This window comes from Aythya marila (assembly GCF_965140915.1).
Source record: "Aythya marila genome assembly, chromosome: 1".
NCBI lineage: Eukaryota > Metazoa > Chordata > Aves > Anseriformes > Anatidae > Aythya > Aythya marila.
In genome coordinates this window covers 105,307,657-105,334,315 of record NC_139042.1, presented here as the reverse complement: position 1 = coordinate 105,334,315, position 26,659 = coordinate 105,307,657, and the positions used below count along the sequence as shown (strand labels likewise).

Genomic DNA, 26,659 nt, shown 5'->3' with positions numbered 1-26,659 from the left:
CAATTTATTATTTTACTCTTCAGCCCTCCCACATTAAAAATTGAGCATATATTCAACGCAAAGATTGAGAAAAATTGACCTAGCACCTATCCACATTCTGTGGACACCCTGTACTGGATTGGCAGTAGCTCCACCAATACAAAACCCCAGGTCAAGGGGTTCAGACCTGCTAAGCACAGGTTTTTACATGTGTACTACATTATGGGCTTTAAACAAAGTAAGCTTGTACTGTACAGTACTGTACTGTACAGTACATTGACAGTAAAGATGCAAATGTATCACTAGAATAGCTGCATCAGTGCAATTTCATTGGTACAACTATTCTCAACGTAGAGAATCTTCATCAGAAATCCCTATGGCAGGTGATGCCATCAGGCTACTAATAAGACAACTATTAGCTTAGTTCAGAAAACATGTTATAAAATGATCCTTGTTACCTGTAAGTGGACAGTGATGATTATAGCTCAGTCTATGTTATTATTGCCTGATTGTTTCCAGTTTGGATTTTCACATATTGAGTCCTTACTCAAGGTCTTTTAACGTAGATTTGAAATGTGAATATGTTTTATTTTTTCCCCAGTAAATATACAATACACACTTCAACAGTACTATTAACCAACTTTTTATGCCAATTAAACTTTGCTGCACTAACAATACCAATGAAACACATTAAGAGGTCATACTTTTTCGTGAACCAACTGTAGCCAATAAACAGTTTTGTATTTAAAAAAAAATAATAATAAAAAAACAATTCTAAGTGCTGCCACAACATCCCTTTTCTTTAAACACATTATTCACAATAAATGTTTTCTTTTTTTAAAAAAAAAAGAATACTTCTTTTAAAATAGTAAATTAAATGGCATTTTAAAAAATATGTACTGTGGTTCATTGGAAATACACTGTATAGAAAAGAGAGAGAGAAAAAAAGAAGAGACATCACCTGTAAGATAATGGAGACACTTTGAGATACACAACAACACCTCATGTAATATTGTAAGCAAATTATTAATGAACAAAAATGTACAGAAGCAGATGGACAAGTTAGTGAGTATCATGGTACTGCACAGCTTTAATACTGACACACATTTACTTTCCAGTGGAAGAGATAAAACACATATTTGAAAGTAATTGGGATGACTTTATCAATGTCTAATGATACTGAATTTTAAATAGAATATAGTAAGGTGTTCCACCAAAGCTCAGCACAAGCTTTCAAATTGACAGAAAAAATATTCTACTTAGTTAAACATTTTCAGGAGAATTCAATTTGAATCGTACCCCGAATAATCTTCTCTTCATATGATAATAACAACGTAAAAAAATCATTCATATTTATATACGATGCCTTCTTTATCTTGCTTGAACATTTTTGCACATTTTTAAGCCATGGTTTTAACTATAATGACTTAACAAGCAGGAAAATTACTTATTCTTATTGGTCACATATAGAGATAAATGCATTCTTTTCTCTCAAATTATTATTATTATTTTTTTTTTGGTTCGTAACTTGCTAAATAACGATCTTGACCTTAAGGAAGTCAACTAGCATTTTTTTTTATATTTGATAGTGCTGAGTTATAGCTGATGGCTGTAGTGTTTTATCTTATCATGGAACAAGTTAATGAAATGAAAAGCAACACATATTTAGCATTTTAATTTACTTTTCTAAAATTCTGCCATTACTAAAAGTGTCCTTAATACTGGTGAGCTCCAAGGCAATATATAAAACAACATAGACTGGTTATACGAAAAAGGTATTCAAATGGAAACTAGTGTTTATGGTCAGATAACTAACAGAAATAAGCTGTAGGATGCAATATTTAAATTAAGCATCAAATGAGTGGGCTACCCACATACCATATTCTAAGAAAAGTTGACAATTTTCTCATTGAGATTTGAGAGGTACAGAAGATTTGGACAAAGTCATGAAAATTATTGAAGAGACAGGATGCTGTCATTAATGTCCACTTACAGAGTTTGGTTTATTAAAAAGTGTATAAACATGCATTATTTCCTCATCATAGTAGGGTGTGAAGCCACTCATAAAAAAAAAAAAAAAAAAGTCAAAGATTTTCTTTGCTAATATCCAATTTTTTGGATGCATTGTATCTCAAGTAATATCTTTAATGCAAGCTGAAAATAATTTGACTGTTATTTTCCTTCCAAACACTAAAATTTAGTGAATTCAGCTTTAGCTCTCACAAACTTCAGGTAAAAGAACATGAAAGTTTGTCTAGACTGCATCAAAACAATTAATGTCATGAATTTCAGTGGTGCAGCTCTATCCTCTAATGTACTGTACATGTATTGGAAAGACGAAATAAGATACTCTGACATTTATTTTTTTGGAAGCAGCCTGAATAATAAGCAGTCTTAATAAAATTGCATCCTTAACTACTTACTAGGTATTCCTTGAGTTTATACAGTTTGTTACTCCTGGGAAATTTCTGACTTTTATTTTAGGTTGCAGAAATTAATGATAATTCTTTCCAAACTGCAATATAAAACAGCTTTAGTGAAACACCTTAATTTCTTTTGTTTGTAGCAAGATTTCTTTTTCTTCTCTTTACTTAGCGGCATTGGATGGCTAAAAATGGATACTAAGGGTATCATTCTAGTGAAAGGGTCTAGGCCACCTTATGCTACTGTTAATTTTCATATTCACTCTTTAAACAAACAGTTCTAACTTTTGACCCCTTCTTAAATTGGAAGAGCAGCTATGTTGCCTGCTTTTAAAAGATTTAAATCGGTCTCTGATGTCTTCACTGACATCAGTTTTGCCTGTCACTTTCTCATTTCTACACCCCAATGGAAAACCACCTAACATACTCCTTTACATCCAGCATTATCCAAAGTAGCTTACAGTACGTAAACCTTCTTCACACATTCAGTCTCTTTTTTTTCTTCATGTCATGAGGAGTAAAGTTTTGTGCTTATCACCAAATAAAATTGCAGTGCAAACTTTAAACATAAAAGTTACACAATTAAAAGTTAATATATGGCACCACAGCCTATTAATTCACATATAGTACAACAGACCAATAAAAACAGACATGAATATGAACATAGCTAAAAAGAAGGTGAACTTGCATAGCAATGCAACAAAAGAAATTATATACAGAAGGAAACCCTTTTCATCCTGGAGGGTGATTTTTTTTTTTTTCTTTTTTTATACTCCTGACAAGGAATAGTTTAAGGTGAATGGTGTATTAAAGAGAAGAACACAAGTAAATTATCTGTGGGATATGTGTGGCTGTGTGTCTTTACATTGCATTTACAGTTCTTTTAATAGTACATAAATAAAGAAAATGTTCATTGCACTGTTTAGTGTCATCACTTCCATGAGTTCAGACCTGATGGTCCATCAGAGCAGCTTGCAATGTGTCTTCTCAACTACTCTATAGAAAGAAACAGAGAGAAAGAAAGAAGTTGTAATAAGGAGAAAAACAAAACAAAACAATAAAAACACAAACCAAAGCCTATGGCAATATTACTGCAGCACAAGATGAATATTCAGTAGGTTGGGAGAAGGGAGTTAATTGCTAAGATGAAAAGTGATGGATGCTAAAATTCAGCACTTACCAACACCATATCCATACCTGAGATAGCACATTTCAGGGTGTGTGAGAATCACCAACAGCTCTCTTACAAGCTACTGGGAGGTAACAGTAGGTAGGTACTGAGAGTTTGACTGCCGCAAATAGGAGGCAGACATGCCAACAACTACATTGCTTTTACTAGTAAAAATACCAATATGCCTGAGCTAGGTTAGATGTTGGCATACTTCAAGCAAGAGACTCAAACCTTTCAGGCATTTAGTACCACCATTATGTGTGCAGCATTAGTGTGGTTCTATCAAGGTTTAACAGATACTGAGTAATAATAAAAAAAAATTTGGAAAATAATTCCTCTGGCCAGGAAAACTGAGGAAGGAGCTGGGATATACAACTGAGAAACTGGGTAGCACAGCTGAAAAACAGGACCCATATCCAAGAGCAGAACACTACTCAACAAGCAACAGAAAGTTTAGGAAAAGCACAACCTTGTTAGTTTAGGAAAAACACAACCTTTTAGGAAAAGGCACAACCTTGCCACTATGACCAGGAAGTTCAGTTTTCATTCACTCCTCTGAGAAAAATCTCCAATACTTTTTTTTTTTTTTTTTTTTACTTTGCAAAGAAAATTCTAGAATATTAGAATTTCTATTTAATTTTGACACTGTTTCCAATTTCACTACTACTACACATTTAAAGATGTACTATGTAGATAACCTTGGCATTACTTAAAAAGATTTGAACTGGTTCAAGTGAAACAGCACATGAACTTCATTTGGTTGTCATCAAAGGAAAAAGACCTCAGAAGTCAAAAATATCTTGATAAAATTTAATCTGATTATCACACTGAAATTCCTCCTCTCTTCACAATGGATTTATAATTTGTGTCTTTTTGTGTATTTGAGAGTTCGAACTATAGCTAGAGATAAACTTACATAATTCACCAGTAAACTGTCCTTGACTGTTTGATCCCACATAGCCTATATCAAGAAGGTCACTGGCATTGCGTTGGTGACCTCCTCGCAAGACTTCACCTTTTCTAGGTCCGGTCGATCCTTTAGAAGAAGCTGTTCCTGAAGAGCTGTGTCCGCCAGGGGATGGGAAGTTAGGTTTACTATAAGGTACCAGTGCCTCTTCTAGAAAAGCAAAACAAAACAAAATCAATACACTAGAAATAAACAAGCTATTCTGTTCATCATATTCATTCCCTGCTTTCAGGTATCTATCTTTTATCTTCCTTTACAGTATAGCCATTTCACCAAAGAAAATACACAGCTCATTGTTGTACCCCACAGACCAAAACCAACCAAACAAAAAAAAGCATGAGTTTAATCTTTCTTTCTTGTAAATGCACAAGTTAGTTTGTATTAATTATAAAAAGCCTAGATTCATTATGAGGTAATAGATCACGAATCATAGATTGTTTAATAAAAATGGATACACATACAATTTCCAAAACAATGCAGCTATAATTAGATTTTTGCTTCAAGCCTACATGAATATGCTTTTTCCTTTTCTTTAGTTTAAATTATGGTAACATTACCTCAATCAATTTAGATAAAAAACTACAATATCAGCTAATTTAATTAGCTTCCAGCAGCTCAGTAATTTCTAATGAAGCAAAGTACGCTGAAGATTTTTTTTTAACTGGCTGTGAATTACATTGGAAAATATTGTATTACACATAACATTAGCAGTTGTAATATTTGGGGTGAGTAAATCTTGCAGCTTGTTTCATATTCTGTTATGAGGAAAAGGTTCACTTTTGCTCACTTCACCTCTTAGGAAAGACCTATAATAATGAACTGCTTGCAAGAGTAGCATTAATACTCAATAAAACACAGGACTGAATATCTTTACATAGCATCAAGTAAAACAAGACATCTCATCTGATTAGAGTTTCTGGGGCATATTGTTGTAATAATCCTGATCTAAGAAGCAAAACAGCAGCACTGATTTAACACTGAAACAGAAGAACTATTTTCTTTGTTGCGTATGATCCACTTTTGCTGTCTTAGAAGCAGAAGAAAAAGACGTTGCTAAATTGTTTGAATCAAGATAGAATCTAAGTATATATCCTTAGCCTTAAACACAAAAATTGCTCTTTCTGAAATCAGTAGAATATCTCCTGCTTGAATCTTCATTTTTTTTTCAATTGAATCTGGGCTAAAAGGTGTTTTGTTGTTGTTGCTGTTGCTTTTTTAATATTCTATTTTCCATTGTTTTCACTCTTAAACAATCTGATGGGGAGAAACGTACTTTCTTTGACAGGGAGCAGAAAGAAAAGTAGGTGGGGATGACTGGAAAGGAAGAGGAGATAAAAATGCTTTTATTCACAATCTCGAAGCCTTTGCCTTGGCTGCAGCAGGGGCACACAATTAACTTAGGGAAACGCTAAACGAGAACATATTTGTGGAGGAGACACAGGACTTTCTTCTCTGTGTCAACCAACACAAGTGTGTAGGATACATGAATTCCCCATATGATCTCCTATTGAACAGAACCTTTTCATAAGATAAATCTGTTGCAGAAGAGGGCAGACAGCCGACTTCTTTCTCTGCCGAAGTATCTCCCTATGGCTCTGCCCAAGGGACCAGAATATTTGCACTGCAGGACATAAGGACATTATCAGCGTTTTGTGCTATGACTGTGTTGCCCTTGCTGAAATGTAAGGAATTGCTTAAAAGACATAGTAAAATGCCATTTAACAGCCAAAGCCTCCTAAATTATGTTACCTGTTCTTTATATATCAACTCCTAACAACAGAATCTGATGCAAACCTGCTTTCCAAAGGCTGGCTGAAATATGGAACAGCTTGCATTAAGGCAGCAATAAAGCAAGCAACATAAATCAGTTTAGCAGAAAGCTGGATATATTTTTAGAGGATAGAAGGAAAAGTCACTAGCATTACAAAAGAGTCTGAAGATGACATATATGGTCAACTGATTTGTTTTTCTAGTTTGTGGACTCGGGATAAGGCCTCCTTTGGGTTCAATGAAATATCGAGAAAAAACGACCATGAATAAATATAAAGTACATTATCATTACAGAGCATATGGTGTGTTAAATTACCTGTTCTGTCCTCAGAAATAAATGTAATCCATAAAATAAGCAATTGTAACATAAAATTAGGGCTAAGTTTTCTGTAACGTTGTAGCACATGAAAGGTAGGTGTCTAAAGTCCTTAGAATAGGCTCACTTTCATTAGACAGCTCTCAAGACAGTGCCCCATGCCTCAGTCTTGCAAAGAATATGGGGAGGCTTTGTCAACGCCTTTCTCTTTGAAAGACTGAGCCTTTTCTGAAGTTATTCTATAACATAATTCTATCCTATACAAAATCTGGGTATGCACGGGAAGTAAGACATTTCTATACCCAACAGAATAACCAAGAGGCTAACCAATATACCCAAGAGAATAACCAATATTGTCAAAATTATTTTAACCTTATTTAGCACTACTTTCTGTAGAGGGGTAGCTGAGAATGTCATATTTGATGTGCTTCTCCTGTTGTCCCACAATTAAGCCATTAGCAGGAACTCAGCTATCTTGTCTATTCTGAATGCAATCAGTGGACACCTGCTCCCAACATCAGATATTCTATTTCTATTCACCTTCAAAATAAAGCATCTGCTTTCAAAGTTTCACCCAAAGCCTGGCAATGTCTGAATGAAGCTCCCTTAACTGCAAGACACTTATTTTACGGAAGTTAATAGCTAATGATAACTCCCTCTGAAAATATTTGAAAACTGGAAGAGAACATATTACCAGAGATCTTTGTTATTAATAAAGGAAAAGAGAAGAAGCACAACTAATATTATTTAAAAAATAAGCATGCCATCCAAGTGCAGCCTTCTAAAAAACTAACAGAGAAAAGTGTACAGAGTAAGAAAGACATAGTGCAGAAGCAGGGATGGGAAGAAAGACATACAGGTATGAAGGTCTGAACCTGTCCCACCAGTTTAAAACCACAGTACCTCCTAGAGCAACCCTCTGTCATGCATGAAGGATAAGCACTTGCCCTGGTCATCCTGAATTTGACAAGAACAAGACACTCCAGCCCTAAAGTCAGTGCTCAGATAGGGCACTGGAAGTGTCAATATCAAGTTCTTTTTATTTATGGTCAAAAAATGCAAGTCATGCAGTATGGGAATTTTACTACTGTGTACCCTCTATGTCACAGAATAACTGACAACTTCTCTTTGTACACTTAAAGTAGAGGAAAGGAGGAAAGTTGTGGTTAAGAAGGTCAAACAAGTATACTTAATATTCATTTCAAAAAAAAAAAAAAAAAGATGCATGAAGTATATTGTGCTATTTTGTATACATTTGTACATCTTGCACATTTTAGTTAAAATTGTCATTACACCAAGTAGCATTAATTTCACACACTAATGCTATTTTTAAACTGAGACTTCACATCATCATTTAGCAACATGAACAACTAACCACTTGTTTATGCAGCTGAAAGATTAAGGGGTATTAACTGTATCATTACTGTTACATTTTAAAATATGTACTGTATTTTAAATGTTTAAACTTTAATATGGATAGCAATATTTCCTAGGAGGACTTTACTCAGTAAATCCTGCCCCCATGGCAGCTTTGCCAGCATACTACTATTTTTTTTAGAATGTCATTGATATTAGGGTGATAAATTAACTAGGAAAGTTAGTATTAGAATAAAATCTGAAAAAAAAAAAAAAAGATGAATAATATGAGTGTGTCTATTGTCACTACAATACAGCTACATACAGACTTGAAGAAGTAGTGTAGCTCTAAAGAAAGCTCCGCATATCATGTATTTTTTTGTGTGTTAATTGTCTTTGAACAACTGCCTTCTTGTATCACTTTAATCATCACTAGGATAACATATAATTAGTGGCTTAAAGAAAATACCCTAGTAAGGGGCTCTGAAACAGCAGCTTTCACTCGTGGTCAGGCTGAGAAAAGGGGTTTGCAAATGGTGTAGAACTGCAACTCCAGTTCATCATTGCCTCCTTTACACATTTTTACAGACTTGAAATCCATTTAAAAGATAAAGTCAGCACTCAGCAACAAGTAGGTCCTGTATAAAGTTGAAAGCCCATGCTATCATCTTGCTAGGCCTAGGAGATGAATGTTATTTTGTCATATACTTGAATAAGGAGAAGACAGTGTTATAAATATAGTTTGAATGAGTGGCAGTAGTTCAGAAGGACATATACTGAAACAACTGCCAATTTGGATGCAAGTTGAAAGAACTAGAAAATATAGCCCTGTATGTATGAAAAAATACATCTAACAGAAACTACTCTAAAAATCTCTTCCTCCTTTCCTGCCTGCCTGAAACTGCTCCTCTTTTTCCTACTGCTATGCTTAACAACATTATTAATTGCCAAAACACCGCAAAGAACACACCAAGTTAGGTGCTAATGAGATTTCATGGCTGCAGGAGGGAAAAAACTTGGACCACAAGCTCCAATTTCACTATGTCTCTTTTTCATTTTCTAGCGTGAGCCCCAGCAATGTGGGAATGCAGGGATGGAAGGCTATCTTAGCCAGATACAGAAATCCTCAACTGAAAAGCTTCAAAAAGCCCTCTACGTGGCCTCATTTGGTGCAGCGCACACGCACCTGATCCGAATGCTTGCTTGTGTTGGGCTTTCCTGAAATCCTCTTGGCGATCTGCGGAGCTTATCCACTCCTGGGTTTGCCGCTGCCACTCTAGTGACGTCCTAGCTTGCCGGTCCAAGGAGCTCTTTGTGTCATCTACGCTGGGTGCATGCTGCCTCTCAAGAGAGCTTCCTTTCCTCTCTGCCGAGCCTCCACGCTGGCCAGGGACTATTTGCTGCCTTAAACCCTGACCAGGAGGCGGGTCGGGTGGTGGTGGAAGATCTAAAAAACGTGAATAAGATTTAGATGAACTAATTTTTAATTCAAACAGAACTTCTATTTGATGCTGAAAAGAAACAAACAGAAGAAATCCCTCACAAATGGTATGAATCTGCTGATTTTAAAAAGAGGAAATTTCATGTTAATGAAAAATGTCTGTTTACTTTCCACTAGTTTTCTACCGCAGGTTATTGTGTTGCTAGCTCTTTCTAACATCCATAATAATCAATAGACTCTGAGCCCTGACTTACGTTTCCAAGAATGATATTTATTTTCCATGGGGTATACTCCATCTGGCTCTTTGTGTAGCGACTAAGAAGAAAGAACTGTAAGAACCAGATCTGTGCCAGTTGACAGAGTAATTTTCCCCTATCATATTGGGAGGCTTGCTTCATCACCCGCTTTTTTTGGGTTTCATTTTCAGCTTGAGGCTTACACTTAAAATCTAAATATGTTACTTCAACAAGATGCCAAAAAAAATCCACAAAATCTTGGGAAAGAATTATTCACAAAACCTATTGTCACTGAAAATGCATCAATGTGTCTCTGGTAAATGCATGTTCAAATGGAACAAGCAATGAGTGAACATTTTATTCAAGTACAATTTCAAAGTTCTCTCAAAAGCTGTAGTCCTCACAGACAAGAATACCACCACTCTTAAGCTTATCAGTCTTGCAAATATAACCAATCAAAACACAATTTCAGTTGAAAGGTGAAAGACACCTGCCTGGTCTCTCTATCAACATACCTTTTTCAAGTTTATGACTAAGATGCTTGTAAAATTGGTGATAGAGCTTCTAATCACATTTGCAGAGGCAAAAGTACACTGTGTTTTTTAGTTCATGACCCAAGCTAATTATAGAATCTGGACAATGGCAAATCTAAATGTAAGACTTTCACATAAACCATATGATAGACTAGTAAGAGTTAAGAAAATCTTTAGATTATTAAAAAAAAAAAAAGAAAGAAAGAAAAAGGAGAGCATATAGTATACTCTACCATATAAGCTACCTGTTTTATATTTAGTTTATATTTAGTTGTTTAATTATCGTTCTGGTCAATGCATAAATAAATCCATGCAGCCTCACTAACTTCACTAAATCTATGTTAGTTTACACTAGGTATGGTTACACCTCACTTTCTATTATTTTGTACATTCATGTTGTGAAGGTTCATAAAGGAATTCAAAAGGCATGGAAGAGTAAGTTACCCTTTTACTTGTAGAAAGAGCTGATTTTCATAATCCTAGTGAGACTTAAACTCATTTTATATATTGTTGAGGAGGCCTTTGAAGCTAAATTATTTTGAAGCCTCTATTTCAGCTTTATATGAAGCTTCATGTCCTTGCTGTTAGAGGTAGTATTTCTGTCTCCTACATTTGGGGCACAAATGCTTCCAAAGTTGCTGTGTGCAGATGTGTGGGTTATTTGTATCTAAAAGAGAAAGAAGTTGTATCTGATGTTGCTTCTGTATATTTTTTAAGAGCTGAAGTGTTATATCCCAGATTAAGATATCTATCTTCTGGCTAGAATGGTTTTATAACAATCTTCTAGCCAGTTTGGTGTATTCTTTATTTGCAGATCTAATTTATTTGAGAAATTTTTAGTTATGAATATAGATGTGACCTTTCATGACAATGACTATGCTTGAGTTAATGTAGGTGGAAGCAGGAGAGTATGGGAGCTTGCCAATGTTAAAATTGCTTATAGTGTTGGCTTCCAAAATGGCTTTTCTTATAACTGATTTTATTGCAATCGTAACCAGCTAATGTACAGAACAACTGGCATCTGCTTATGCAATCTGAAATAGATATTACTGAAGTTGTGATGTGTAAGCAATGGAGATGTATTGAATCCAGTAAGCACAGTCATAACATGTCACTGGACAATGCAATTTTCCAAGATTAAATATTTAGTTTAATATAAACTAAAATTGTAAGTAGTAGTATCACTACCAAAAAAAAAGAAAAAAAAAAAAGGTTTAAATTATTGCATTATATAAACTTAACATACAGCACCTTTCTTCAGCAATTGCAATCTAATAGTTGTTATTAATTAGATACTGAGAAGCAAAGACTGTACTTAACCTGTCCTGTATGTTCTAGATCTATCTGTTACTCCTGGAATTACAGTAGGATTATGCTGTTGATTTGACGTTAACCTGACTTTTGCTTTTACATATCCTCAAAATGGGCATAATAATTGCTTGATGAATAGAAATGAAATGAAAAAACATGTTTGTGAAGCTCTTTGGGTGTTTTAGACCTGTGGCTGAGGTAGCTGAAATTAAAAAAAAAAAAAAAAAAAAAAAAGTTGTTTTCTGATGAAGCTTCACAGCTTCACACAATTCTAGAAGGATTACAGGGACTACAGAATTAATATGAGCTGTCTCCAGCCTGAGTACAAGCTTACTGAACTATGCCAGATATGTCTGAGAAGATCTGTAGAGGAGGTTACTAATTCTAGCCAACCATCACCTGACTAAACCATTCGCTTTTTCACCTTTTTACTGAGGTTGATTGTCACATTAACACCTACCCTTCCTTTTTAATAAAAGAAGCTGGAGGAGAGCTCTGTGTGGCAATGTGTCTTTTGATTTGTTCCACAACTCATCTTATGCTGCAGATCTTCTGTTATCTTGTCAGAGCATATATAAAGACACCGTGCATCTGGAACTATGAGTTTCTGTCTCCAATGCCACAGAGAAGTCTCGCCTTTTCCTACCTCTCATCTCTCTTCCCAGCAAAAGACATCTATTTGTCTCAGCATACACTTGTAAGTCTGTACATACATGATGGCTAATGACTGGGATTTCAGCTGCTACTAAAGGGTAACAGAGATCAGACGACTTAGTCCTCTCATTCCCTAACAGGCAGACTTATTACCACAGAGAGGCAAGCAAACTCATTCCATAATGTCAATCACTCCAGAAAAGATTTGAATGTAGAAAATTAGGGACTTCAGGAGGATTTTCAGTAAAGATAAATGTCACTGATTGTCACTGCACTTCCATTTACATGACATTAATCTTCCAGGTGCCAGGTAAAACACCTGAAAATCCATATTGAGCTAGTAACTTCCTAGGCTAGTGGGATGCCATCCAAACTTCCACTTGCAGCATCTAATGGCAGGATTATCAGACTTGCAAGGCAATTTTTTAAGTGTATCAAGGAAGGGAGGGGTGAGGAGGAAAGGGGCAGTGATGGTCTTATTGATTTAGTAATGAAGGGATTGTGACTGAAAAGCTGTAGGACATCAGAGTGCCTTATCAGAGGCAGATGGATGTTTGGCTTGGGATTACTCCAGCCTTCCTTTAGAAGGCATAACATAGGCCAAATGATTCAGGCACCAGTTAAGCTTCGGCTCAACCTCTCATAATTAACTAAAAAAAAAAAAAAGCAAGTTATAAAACCAAGAAGTATAAGGACATATCTTTCTATCTGTGCTAGTCATTTGTTTTCCTAGGGGTGATAATTACTGCTACATTTAATAAGTCTCTGAACTATTTTCTAGCATCAGTAGGTAAGCAACTTCTCCACCGCACACCTTAGCAAAAATTGATCTGTAATACACAATAGCAAGACAGCGAGAAAGTTAATAGGAATCTTAAGTCACAGTTCTCCATTTTAATCCATAACTACATGTCCTCTATGACTTCTCTATTTTTTTAAAAACAAACAAACAAACAAACAAACAAAACACTTTGTTCAACTAAGGAAGAGCTTTTAACTTCCTCTGTGGATTTTCTGTTGTTTCCAAAGTCTTTTAGGATAGGGAAGTTAAAAACCAAGTTGCACAGGAGGACAAATATAATGATTCAGTCTAGAATCAGTCTCCAGAGGATTCTGACCTTAGAATGAAGGAAATGAAAAAATAGGCTTTTAGGAGATTTGTATGGATTGGTGTCAAAAGTAAGCATGAAGCTGTATCCTCATATGCTTAGAACATCTGGGATCTGTGTGATACACATTAAACATTACAGTTCCATGGGTCCTTTACACTATCCCACATGGTTACAGTTAACAAGGAAGAAGTGCTCGGGAAGTGTACTAGAAAGGGCAGAGAAAGGACATAGCTGGAGCTTACTTGAAATAGAAATTTAAAATGACATATTCAATATGTGATGAGCCCTAAACACAGGATGCTAAGACTCATCCAGCTTGGGAATTTGAATAAGACTGACAAACTAAGTATATTCTCATGTGAGAAATCCAAGGGGAAGCAGTAATAAGGGAATGGATTAGAGACATCTCCAAGAGAAAACTCCAAACCAAGAGAAAATGTATAGAGATGTTTCCCACTAAAATCAGGAAGGCCCAGGCTGAATAAACAGCCCTGAATTTGAGCTCAAAATTGCTGGATCTGTCCCAGGCTCTCCTACTTCTTTTTTCTAACAGCAGCTTAAGAACAGTAGTATTGCACATCTTTGTTAATTTCATTGCAATATTCTACACAAAGCACACAATTCCCATTTTTAATTTCTGTATACCACAGGTTCCTAAATTTAGTTTGTTTACATGCATACAGGTGGCAGCAGCAATCTTTAGCTTCATTAATTGACAAATGTTCTTTTGCAAATTTAGCTATGACTCAGACTTGCCTTTACACTTTAATGACTCAGTAACACTTGAGATGGAAAAACAGTACAATTTGTGTTTGTTTCTGTGGTAAGAGAGAATGAGAAAGGATTCTCTATGATTTTAATACATTACACATTTTTACTACATACAGTAAGCATTTGAATTAGGTTTATAACAGAAAAATTTTATGTTACCTGCACACAAAAGTTGTTACTGTTACTGCCTATGCCTGAGTGGTTGATCGTTGAGCATAAGGGTATAACACTGGTGGTCTGACTCAAATATACTAAAAAAACTCCACTACAGTTAATGCTTTATAAAGAATAAATCAAAGACCATAGAAGATTCCTCTCTTTAAATAAATCTTAAAATTCATTCTCCTTCACCAATTCAAAACAATGTCAGATTTTATGATGGAGTCACACCCTGAGGAGTCATGCTTCTCTCACGACCTGAGTTAGATTCCCATCTTCTGATAATCACCTTATTGACAAATATTCCTACAGTAATAGTACTCAAAATAAAAAAAAGATTAAAGTCCCAGCACACTTAGTGCATTACAAACACAAATGTATACGCAATTTGTGGCCCAAAAGGTTCATAGTTCAGTGTGACAGGATATGCCATACAAAAGTGTTGAATTACTGTATTCACAGAAAGAGTATTGCCAGCACCAAAAGCAACACCCAGAATTTCTATAGAATTTCTACTGCTCTCATGGACACATCTATTTAATAGATCTGTGTAGCATGGAGGCTTCTGGAATATATCCAGAAGTGGAGGGCATTAACGTTTAAACCAATGAAAACCATATGAGTAGGGTCTAAGCTATTTTGAGTTCTTTCCTCAAATTATATGGCAGGGAGGGTGAGTCTCAGAACATGAGATATAATGATAACCTTTCTAGTAAAGACTTTCACTTCTGGAACCCGTTTTACGCTCTGTGGTCTGACAATCAAGGAATCTGTCAGAACATATTGCAAAACTATCTGTATACCTGATGAACACGGCTGAGAGGAGAGCTGTGGTTGTTTTAATGGCCACAGTCCAGCTTGCATACTGTTAACATATTTTTACATGCACCTAGAGTAATAAATAAACCATACTAAATATGCTCTCTACCAAATTTATTTATTACATGCTACCTGACAAAAGAAGATAATGAAGGGATTCTCAAGCAATGGTTACTAGAATTCAGAAGACTTTTATTCTAAAGTGATTTTTTTTTTTAACACCTTCCACATCTGCTGGAAGATTTGTTGAGGTGTACTAAAAATTAGGAGACAGACTCACTGGCATCACACTTGTTTCCATGGTCAAGCCAGTGTCAGGAGTGTCACTGAGGCAGGTGGATCAGCTGAGCTCTCAAAATCACCCTGCCCTGAAAGCTGCAAGAGAGGTCAGCATGAGGAACGTGATCACATTCCCATCTGCTCGGCATTACAGTTATCCTTGGTGGCTCCTTTAACATTGTTTTTCCATTTGCCTGCTTGTTCCCTCTGACCATTTCAACACTTACAGTGATCAGTCATATCAGAACAAAAGAGGGGGAGGTAGTCAGCTGGCCACCTTCTTATCCAGCCCTCCTCAAAGAGTAACAGACAGCAACTGCATCTTTTGCCAAACTCAAGACCGGGTGGACAAAGATAATGGAAAGCTGAGCTGATCTTAGTGATTAGAAGAGCAGAGCAGACACACCTGAAATTTCTAGATGGAAAGCTGTGGTCAGAGAGAAATGCAGATGAAAGAGGAAAACAAAGTCACTGATGTCAGTGAATTTCAGGAATGAAGCAGGGAAGACAAGATGTGAGGCAGAATCATGCCTCACATGAAAGTATGGCACTTATTACTATAGCTGTGGGTGGCTGTGAAAAACAGCACAAACCAAATAGAGTACTGTGGGACTGGCTGTACATTTCTCCTTAGGAATTCACTATCTGCTGCTAGTGCTGGTGGTGGCTATTTAGATTTAATGTGAAATTACCCATGAGTCACGTTTTAATGTTAACTCATATACAGCACAATTATTATTTTTTTGTAAGATTTATACTGAGATCTGAAAAAAACTAAGAGATGCTGACTTGTTCAGAGCTGAAACAAATAAAAGGTCCTTGAAGAGTCACTTAACCAGGTTCCACACTGCTAGCACTGCCACACTGCAATACTGCCAACCCCATTTCACCAAACAAGTAATTCATGGTAATGGACATGCCTTAAAAGAGAGTTTTATGCTCCCCCATTCTGCACACCCGCTTGTTGCAGCCCATTGCCAGGGGCTCCCCACCACCACACTTACCATCTGTTATTCCCTCCCTGCGATGAGGCAAGGGGGGTTGGTCCAACCGGCCTCCCTTGTGTTTTTTAGTGGGCCTTGGCCTCTGATTCTGATTGACAGCTCCACTGGTGTTGCTGTCAGTAGAAAAAGGACTGCTTGGCCGAGGTCTCTGAGAGGAAGGGTATGCTTTGCCTAGAAAAAGAGAAACCAGATGAAAAAAAAATATTATTGACTTGAAACAGGCTGTTCTATTAATGTCTGTTATGAAACATTAAATAGGGTCTAACTCTCAGAGGCAAGCAAGTGTCCCCATGAGGTACCTGCTGATGACAATTGCTTAAGTTACACCACAAGCGAAGTGAGAAACTTGGCATTCTTTTGTCTTTACTTTTGTAATTAAAGCCATTCCATCTGTTGTGCTAAAACTACTGCACGCCATGTAACTCCTACCTGCTCTGTGTTCAGAACAGATGTGTCATAACAACTCCTCAGCCTTCAGCAGGGAAAGAAAACAGTTCTGCAATCATATCAAATTTATCTCCTCCTGCCTTCCACCTTCACGTTTGCTGAGCCAGATTCTCATTTTAGGAGCTCCCATGTGCACGGTATATCTGGAGTAACTCCACTGAGATAAACATTACTGGTTTTGCAAGCTATGTAGCAGTGCAGCTTTGTATACTTAAGGGCTCTCTTCTCTCAAGAAATAAAGATGGAATTTAAAAGGTAAAATTTTCCTGTTCATTTCAGTATTTTATGTGTTTAATTACAATGTATTCTGAATGCATTTATTCCCCAAATGTTTTTTATATATAGACTAAACAAGCTACATGATTTCTCTTTTAAAATCATCTTTGATGCTGTTCTATGGAGCAGGTCATGATAAGCATCACAGCAGAAACTGCAGGAGCACAGTTCATTTACTCCACTTCTTATTTTGATATTTTTATTCAGTTAACACTTTGCTAGGCTTGTTCATTACTTAATATCTGAGAACACTAAGTATCACTGACTTTTAATTTCTTTCTTTTTTTTTTTTCCTGTATGTTGTTCTTACCAGCATCTCAGTGCTGTTAATATTCTGATGTGTTTAGAACTTGTATATAACATTATTACTTTCTTTAACCTCCCCTGCAGGGGGAAGCTTATAAACCAGTCAGAACTTCTGCTCTGTCAGTGCAAGCGTAGGCCCAAATGCTCTGAGATTTGGTGAAAAGTGGCAAAACGGCTGTTGTTTTTCTGATCAACTGTTCCTAAGCTAGTATGAAGCTGCTTTATCTTCTAGTTAACTTAGTCCAGAGTCTACCCTCCTGTGAGTTACATTTTTTCATAAAAAAAAAAAACTTAAAAGAGCCAAAATTCTGGAAGAGGCATGCTTGAGTACCACACTGTTCTTCATGCATTGTAACAGACACGCTTATTTCCAGCATGCCACCACATACAACTGGATTTAGATAAGCCTAATCAGGAGTAAAATGCTACCTACTACACTATTTTAAATATTCTCAATGCAAAAAGAGGGCAAAGTGAAAAATGTAGCTATAGTCTAACATACTACTTAGCATTAATAAGTCCATGTTAGAATAACACCTCTGTATTTGACTTCAGTATTTTTCTGACTATCTAAGGCCTGAGCTTTTATCTTCTGACTGATGTGCACCCTTAGGAGGACCCTGCTTTTAGGCTGGCTTGTCTCACAGCTGCATGTCACTGCCAGCTACCAGAGGTTACCACATTTGAATCATTCATGTGGACTTTTTGTAACTCTTCTCTGGAAAAAAAAAAAAAAAAAAAAAAAAAAAAAAAAAAAAAAAATCTAATTGAACTTAAAGAATATGAACTGTATGCCTTTGATAACCTGGCTCATTTAAACTGAAATGGGTTGCAGAACACCCACCCAAGCAGCTAATTCTGGAGATGGGAGAAAGCAGTAATAAGCATTTGGGCTGAAGGCTGGAAACACCAACCTCTATAGCTTGCACAGCTGCAGCTGCAGCTAGACAAAGAAAAGTGATCAAGCCTTTGTTTCATAGATAAGTATAAAAGACTAGATGAGCATGGACAAAATATCAAAGATCTTGTTTAAAAGTACAAAAAAAAAAAAAAAAAAAAGGCCACTAATGTGAAGAAATTCGGATTTAAGCCCGAAATTCCATCCTAGTTCACATTATGCTACACATATGTTTTGTAAAAATAAACTTGCAACATCCAAGCACAACTAGCAAGTGCTGGATGAAGAACCTTCACACTTATTCTCTGAAGTAAAGAAATGTGATTATAAATTCAGAAAGTTGGTTTGGAAAAAATATATACTCTAAAAACTCTCTCTTTTATCCCTCCATGAAAATGAAGAAAAATAAAATAGCACTGACCTAAATCGGACACGGGGCAAATACAAATGGTGTGTGGGCTCCCAAAACACATCTTTCAATGCACCTAATATCTGATTACAGCATTTTATTTTTGTATGCAGCCCTTCCAGGAAGAACTGCTGAGCAGTGTCAGATTCTATAGCAGATTTAGTGTGTGCAAATGAAGACAAGGATGAATTCACTAATTCTTGATTTAATTTCCCATGGGTGTTAAAAGGAAAACTGGCTGAACTACGTTGGCAAATCACACAATGGTTTCTGGAAAATGGAATCAAAGTGTCTTGCAGGAGAGATGCCTTGCCTTGTGCCTGGATTTACCAGAGCATTTTATGCTTGGCAATCAAACACACCCATGTGAGGCTATTGAGTTGGACTTCTTTCACATCAGTGAGAATATTTCACACCTGTTCTGAAAGGAAGAAAATAACTGTCCCAACTGCAAAGGAGTAAAAAGTCAGGAGCTTCAGTTTTCCTCCAGAGCAGGGAACAGAAATAATTCTGCTGCTTCTCCACTACAGAACACCATTTTGCACTATGACGGATTTACTGTGGTACAGCAGATCCATAATAGGCAGGTCTGATTGATCACACTACTCTGGGAGGTATCATATCGTAATGAAACTACAGTAAGCCTTGCGGAGTTGTTTCCATTTGCTGATATTTTTGTGGGGGGGAAAAAGGGGAGGGCTGTTTCCTTACAGATGCTTCCTGTTTCACTTTAGCCTCCGGATCATTAAGAGAATAAAAAGACAACAGAAAGATAGCCACAGGAGTTGGATACTTCTTTTTCTTTTTTTTTTTTTTACCCTAAACTCTAATAATCTATCCATGGAGTTACATGGAAGTGCTCAGTTTAAATGTGTTTGTGACCTGATTAAGCTAAGAAAATATAACTGACAAGAGAGCTCTCATCCCATTCTTGTATATTGCATTTACATAGCTATGACAAGAAATCATCTTTAAAAGTATCTCTGTGCTTGCATACCCATATATTTTTGTTATGTGCATGTTTGTGGTGGAAACTATACTTCTCAGAGGGACTGAAACAAGTGGCATTAAATTGGGGTGAATCTTTGCATTATTTTTATTGAGTCCATAAAAACACAAAAATGAAAAGGTTGGGAAGGATTCGCTCCTTTCATTCAAGACTGTTTAGGAGACTCTTCAAGCATAACACTATAATTTTAAGTTATTGTTTGGTCCCATTTGCCCATAGTAGATGGCTGAAGATCTACAGCAGCTTTTTCTTTCTTTTTATTTAAATGACAAAACAAATTTACTCAGTCAATGTCCCACTAATCTAAGAAGTAAATGAGGTTTTTAACTATTTTTATCAGTAAAGTAGCCATCTTTTAAGGATGATTATGTCTAACCAAACTCAATGGGAAAGGTCTCAATGATTTAAAAAAAGCTGGAATTTCACCCTGTAGTTTGTTGTTGGCTTAGGATTGTAGATTCTTTTCTTAATTCCTAAAAGCCACCGTTTGTCATAAAGTCATCATATGCAGAAAGCCAGCAGTTATTATCCCTAACATTTGGAGACATTTATCCTGAATGCACATATTTTACTGACGGATAGACTTTATACAAGACAAATAATTAAAATTTTAAAATGATAGGAATATTATGGGAACTGTGGGTAGGAATAGGAAGAGAAAGTGTAACAGAAGATATGACCCAAATTCATATTTACTATTAGGTTGTCTGGATTTAAATAATGAGGTATTTTTGCTATTTCAATAAGACTGAGAAAATGCAAACATATTCTCTGTAGCAAATATTTAAAAGTATGTTTTTTTGCATGCTTGTTTTTCCTAAAAATAAAATAAGGAGCTTTAAAACTATGAATAAAATTATATTTACTTTTCATTCATTCATTCTAGAAGATAAGATTGGTTGTTTTCAAAAGTAGTAGTCACTTCTGTTACATTTAACTTGGCTAATTTAGTTGGCATAATTAAAGTTAAATTCAATCAAATATAATAATTTATTGAATTAAATATTTTTAAAGCCAGCTGATTGAAAATACTTTTAAACAGTTTGTATTGTTAATAATAAAAGCACACCATTCCACCCCCATGTTTAGAAAAACGTCACAGAAAAATACATTTTTTTTGCAGGAAGATGCAACAGAAAAGCAGGGATGGAGATAACAGTTTAAATGTGATTTTAATCATTGAAAATGTAAATGATTGTGAGGAGACATTGCAGAAATGAAATCATCAAAGACTGCATCACAGAATTAGTGATTTCTTCACCGAAATATTAAACAGAGCATATGTCAGTAAATCTATTGAGGAGTCAGCATAAAGAGAAATAGTAGCAGACTAGAAGTGCTGATTAGAAGCTTGTGCTATTAATTTCTTCAAGTGACTAAAATGAAACATAATGTAAGGTTTCATTTAAAATATACTGATAAAAATATCTCCATCCACCTTACTACATGCATGTTAGACAAATGTGAAGTAAAACGCAGGTTCACTGAAAAGAAGAGAACAGGCAGAGACACCCTTCATGCAGAAAGCATCAATTTTGAGTCTACAAACCTGCTCTTGTCAGGCTGGTTCCATCCAGCCTAAAACCAGCTTTATCTGCTGCTGCAACCAGTGCTTGTGCAAAACTGCCGCTGGTAAAGATCGAGTCATCTGAGGAGCTACCTACACTAGATCTATGACTAGAAAAGTTACGGTCCTCATCAGACGCAGAACCCCATCCATTTACCATTGAACCTAAAAACAAATGTAGGGGTCTAGTGAGTTGTACAGATTTGATATTTTTTGATCATCTAAAGTTTATAGACTGACTTAACATGTCTTTTCTCAACAGGAAACTCAAAGTTACTTTGACAACACTTTGTACAAAAGAACAGTATTCATTTAATGGCTAAAGACCCACTTAATATGTTCTTTCTCAACAGGAAACCCAAAGTTTATTTGAAACAATTTGATATAAAAGAGCACTGTCACAACTAAATGGGATCCCATTCATAGCTTGCTCCATGTAGCTCTCATCCTGTAAACAAAATGATACACATCCTCTACAAGCATGAAAAATTTTTTTTGAAAGTTAATATATTTTCCCTGAGACCCAAATTAATACTTTTTTTTTTTTTTTTTTACTTGACTTATTTTACAGCAGTATCTAGTTCAATATTTGCAAAATGAAGTCTTAATTTAGGACAGCACAAGTGTATGTCTCAGCAGATATGGCTGAAGTCAGACATAGGCTTCAAAAGTTATCCTGAACAAGACCAGCATCATATCATTTTCTCAAACAAACCTTGAAACAGATGAGCAATCTTTATGGCCCAAACAAAGCTGATGTAAGGTAGTTCATTCCGGGGGATTAAAATTTCCTTTTTAACAGGTTAGAAATAGACATTCAAGAGCAGAGCAAATACACACTCAAAATGAATACTGAGTCAGTCAGTGAGCCATACCTTCTAGCTATAGATTACCACCACTGCAGGAGAGCAAAGTGATAACAACGTCATAAAAATGGACCCAGAAAACCAGATACCAGTGGGGAAAAAAAAAAAGAAAAAAAAAAAGGAATATAGAAATCTTGATGTAATTAAAATGTGAAGAGCAAAACACTGAGGGAAGGAATCATATTTTACTCTTCACTTATATTCTTTTATTTTTCTCAGTGCACAAAGGACCTATCAACAGTACAATATGTATTTTCCAAAGCCATCACTGAATTCAAATTTTCTGGAAGTACTGAAATTCTGTTTCTTTTGAGGTTACAGATGGAGTTGATGGTGTTTTGTACTTCTGAAAATCATGCATAAATATCACAGGATAATTCTACAACGTGCATTGGAAAATGAGGCAAAGAATACACAGCTAGCTTTGCTCCAGGAACAGGGCAGCCCCACTTATTTGTTACCAAACCCAGTTAAAGTACAAAGCTACCACACTGCTTTTGGGACCTGTCACCACATGGCATTGCATGGCACCATGTAGACATAGAGTATTATTGCTCTGAGATGGCACAGGTTCCTCTTCATCTTATAATGAAGATGAAGGCTGCAGAAGGCTGCTTTTTAAAAAGTGGCATACATATGTTGAGAAAAATCCCAATGAACCAATGAGGATCTGCAGAGAACCAGTTTTCCAAAATATGACAACACGTGGAAAGATACATAATGGCCTTGACTTTACTATTCAGTAAGCACAGGTGAATTTATGTGAATATATATAAAATGTACAGCAGTGTAAGTCATGTTCTTCAAAGCGCTTTTAATATTTGTCCAATAAATTATTATTTTGTTTGAAATCGTTAACTAGTAAATCAATGCTGACCCAGTTATTAGAACCAAACTGATAGGCTACATAACTATATCTATATAACTACATACATCATGTAAAATATAAAATATATTGAGAAAATAAGAAATGAGTACAATAAATGAATACTGAAATTTAGTCTGTAGCATGCTGCATCAAACAGCCTGAGAACAACAGATTATTCTGTGATGTGGCAGTGACTGAATCTTTAATGTCAGCAAAGTGGTGGGCTACAAAAACAAAAGTCCATACACTCCTAAGATACAAGAAAATAAACTGAAAAGGTCTATGGAGGTCAGACAGGCAGAAAGTGTGGTAAGTGCAACAGAGAGTGACAGGGTTTGATTCTGCTTGCCAAGAGCACACAAAAAATTGTTATTTTCCAAACAGATTTGACCTGATGTAGACAGATGTAAGGAAGCCTAGATAACAGCAAGGGAAGGCTAAAACTTCATTTCCTCTGAGAAGACTAACTGACAATCTGAACTAACAATCAAAGTGTGATAGAACATCATAGAGAATGGAGAGTAGAAAGTCTTAGTAAGAGTTTCTGATTGTGTATGAAAAGAGATACTAGAGATAAAACACTTCGTGCAGATGTAAGAAAATGAAATGCTATAGCTGAGGACAATTTCAAACAATTGCTTATCAACACATCCTGCAAAATATGTAAGCACAAGCTGAAACATAAAATATGATTAGACCTGCAGATATCAAAGATATTCAGGTGCTGAAAACTTACAATGTATTTTGTTAGTTTCAGGGCCCAAGGGTTTTATATGATTCTATTTTCTGTGTAGATGCATATGGAAATACATATTGAATAGAGTATGCACCAATATACATAGGTTTCTAATATACTGGAGGACCTTTTAAAGGTAATTAAGGTTGAATTTCCATTTGCTTACATTGTTTTGTCCATTTGCTAACCAGCCACTGAGCTGTTGCGTAGGATATAATACATGTGATCATGGAACAGTTTTAAAGTGTCTCTAGGAGCAGTTGCTATTTTTCATCTACTCTTAGAAGGGCTCAATCCAGCTGAAAAAAAGAGTTCACATTTTAAGTATGAGATGTACTTAAAATCTGCAAACGTCCTTAATGCTCTGTCCAACACATGTGCATACATCTCTCTCTTTACATACTCATAGCCATGCCAGGTTTTCTTAACAACACCAAAATGTTAATTATCAGTAGAGCATTGTCCTCAGACTGCCAATTTTTCAGGCTAACTCTCTAGACAAGCCCTGTTCCTGACCTCCTCTGCACTCCCATGGACAGAGAGCACCAACAGGCACTCTGCCCATGGGTCGCTTCTCCTTCCCCTCGCCTCTATCACCTACGTGAGGAGGCAGCACCTGTCATGCTGCAAGCACGGCTCAATCCTGGCATGGATGTGAGCTATACTGGGTGAGGACGTCAATGCAGCTAACAACTAAAGCAAATGATGACGTGACTTCTGGTTGCTGGACCACCTGCAGACTGCAAACCGAAGCAAAGCTTTTCATAACTGCTCGAGTCAGCAAGCTGCCATCACCAAAAGCTGTGTGTGCCGCTAACCTGGTGAATTCTCATAATATCCACTCATTCACTCTGCCTGTGTTTGCCCTCCAGGGGTGTGGACATGGCCCAGTTGGCACGGGCCTGCTGCAGCCCAGCCCAGGCCCCTCAAGCCACCATGTAGCTGTGTTCACTGGGTGCACATGGGGATGCCTTCTCTAATGGCATCCACCGGCCTCTTGTTTTCCCAAATTAGATGCACATTTGTTTCTCTCTGAATAAAGGCAGGATAAGAGATGCTGACATCCCTTTCAGATCAACTGTGCATTTGCAAATGGAATGAAATAGGCTTTTAGTGTCTCCTTTACATGCAACTCACTATGTGTTTTCCAAGAGCACATTTGAGTTTTTACGCTTTCTGGCAACTGTAAATTTTACTCTTGCTGACAGCAGCAGTAAATGCTTTATGTGGAACAAAATCAATTCTGTGAAAAGTTGAACTCTGTTTTCTTGCTCCATAAAATATCTCTTGGTGCTAACGCAAACAGAAAGCTTCTTTGCTCTCAGGGAAAGGTAGGGGTACTTGAGGTGCTAGCTTCTTGTAGGTTGCGCACTACAGCTTTTAGTGGTATTTTGCCTACAATAAAAACAGTATTTTTCTTTGCAAGGCGTATTCTTGCTTTACTTCAGGGAAAAAAAAAATCTAATGCACTTGTGAAATAAAAGCTGCTCACAACAAACCTAACATTTCTGAAAATTCCATTTGGTACTCTTCTGCATACACAAAACTCTACATGCATGCTTAAAATTAACAACCAATGTTACTGGGACTTGTATGGGCATGCTTATGTGCTTTCCTTTATAAGACCATTAAGTGCATGCTAATGTTAAGTCACTATTCCTCTGCAGGTTTTTTGATGGAACAGGACCAGACTGATCAGGTTTGTGAGGTATGGGTGAAGTCCCCAGGGACTGATGCTACTCCAGCTGAAATTGGTTACAGAATTCCTCTAGTCTGTGTATAGGAGAAAGGCATTGACCTCTTTGGTCATGATTATAAAGAAGAATGACCAATAATTTTAGTGGAAGTGATGAAATAACAGGGGGCAGTAGTCATTGTAACATTAGAATAAACATGAATAATGGAAATTCCTGAATGCAGAATAAATGTGATCATACTTTAAAAATTCAGCTTGGACTTATACTTTACAATATACTTCCCCAGAGATATCCCAAATATTAAATGTATACAACTAAAATAAACCATTAATATTTTAAAATTTTTATGTGGGGACAGGAAACTCTAAATAAATTGAGTCAAAACACATATACATATTTGGCACTTCAGAGGTCCAACCATAATTAATGTCCTTCATAACCATTTAATGAAAAATGAATTTATGTCATTTAGCCAAATTTATTTGTGTTTGCATTTTCAATCTTTTTAGGTTTTTTGGTTTCCGTATTGCTGAAAGGCACAAAAAAATTCTCAAATTTATTCAAGCTGTTAGAAAAGAAATGCGCACAGAACATTAAGTGGTTGCTCAAATGTTGCTGAGCTGTAAAATACTATGATAAAGTGGCATCTTGCTGTGTCTCTATTACTTCTTCAGCACTAAAATTAATTTATGATCAGTCATCAATTCATTTACATGTCGTTTTATGCTAAATCCATCCTTGCTGATGAATGCATATCCCTCGATCCATTAAGCTAGAGTAAAGTCTGCGCTTTATAATATGACCCTGCTAATTGTTGCATTACCATTTTTATGAGATACAAAAACTAGCAGTTTCCTATTTTCTGAGCACATATTTAATCCATGATACACATTCTTCCTATTAAATGCTATCTGTCTAACTGCTTATAAAATAGAATCTTCTGCAATAGGCATCCCTAACCAAATCAATACAAATACTGAACTCTGCTATGGTAAAATATGGTTCACAAAAATGATTTTGTGTAATTTCCAAGAATTATTCCACTTGTGCTCAGACACAATGAATGAACAACTTTTACCATACAGACAATGATCACTGATTCTTTTAATCAAGACCAAAACATGCCAAATAAGTGACTTTCTTCCTTACTGAGCTATATAACCTATAGCAATCTTTATAATTTCAGATCTCGATAATTTTATTAAGAAAAAAAAAAAAGTTTTGCTATCTGTATGTAATGGCATTCTTTACAAGAATATCCTTCTGCTTCTATCAGTTT

At 36.1% G+C, this 26,659-nt stretch overlaps 1 protein-coding gene across 1 annotated transcript in view; it reads right to left on the bottom strand.

Moving 5' to 3' along the window:
* Positions 1 to 929: 929 nt before the first annotated feature.
* The window catches only part of ROBO2 (roundabout guidance receptor 2), a 465,479-nt gene continuing 439,749 nt past the window's right edge, over positions 930 to 26,659 (bottom strand). Inside the window, exons 24-28 of the mRNA XM_082784840.1 lie at positions 21,196 to 21,378; positions 16,302 to 16,472; positions 9,169 to 9,429; positions 4,589 to 4,690; positions 930 to 3,398 (exon numbers count right to left, since the gene is read on the bottom strand). Of these exons, the coding sequence (XP_082640966.1) occupies positions 3,394 to 3,398; positions 4,589 to 4,690; positions 9,169 to 9,429; positions 16,302 to 16,472; positions 21,196 to 21,378 (722 nt within the window). The 3' untranslated portion in view covers positions 930 to 3,393. The remainder of the gene's footprint in view (positions 3,399 to 4,588; positions 4,691 to 9,168; positions 9,430 to 16,301; positions 16,473 to 21,195; positions 21,379 to 26,659) is intronic.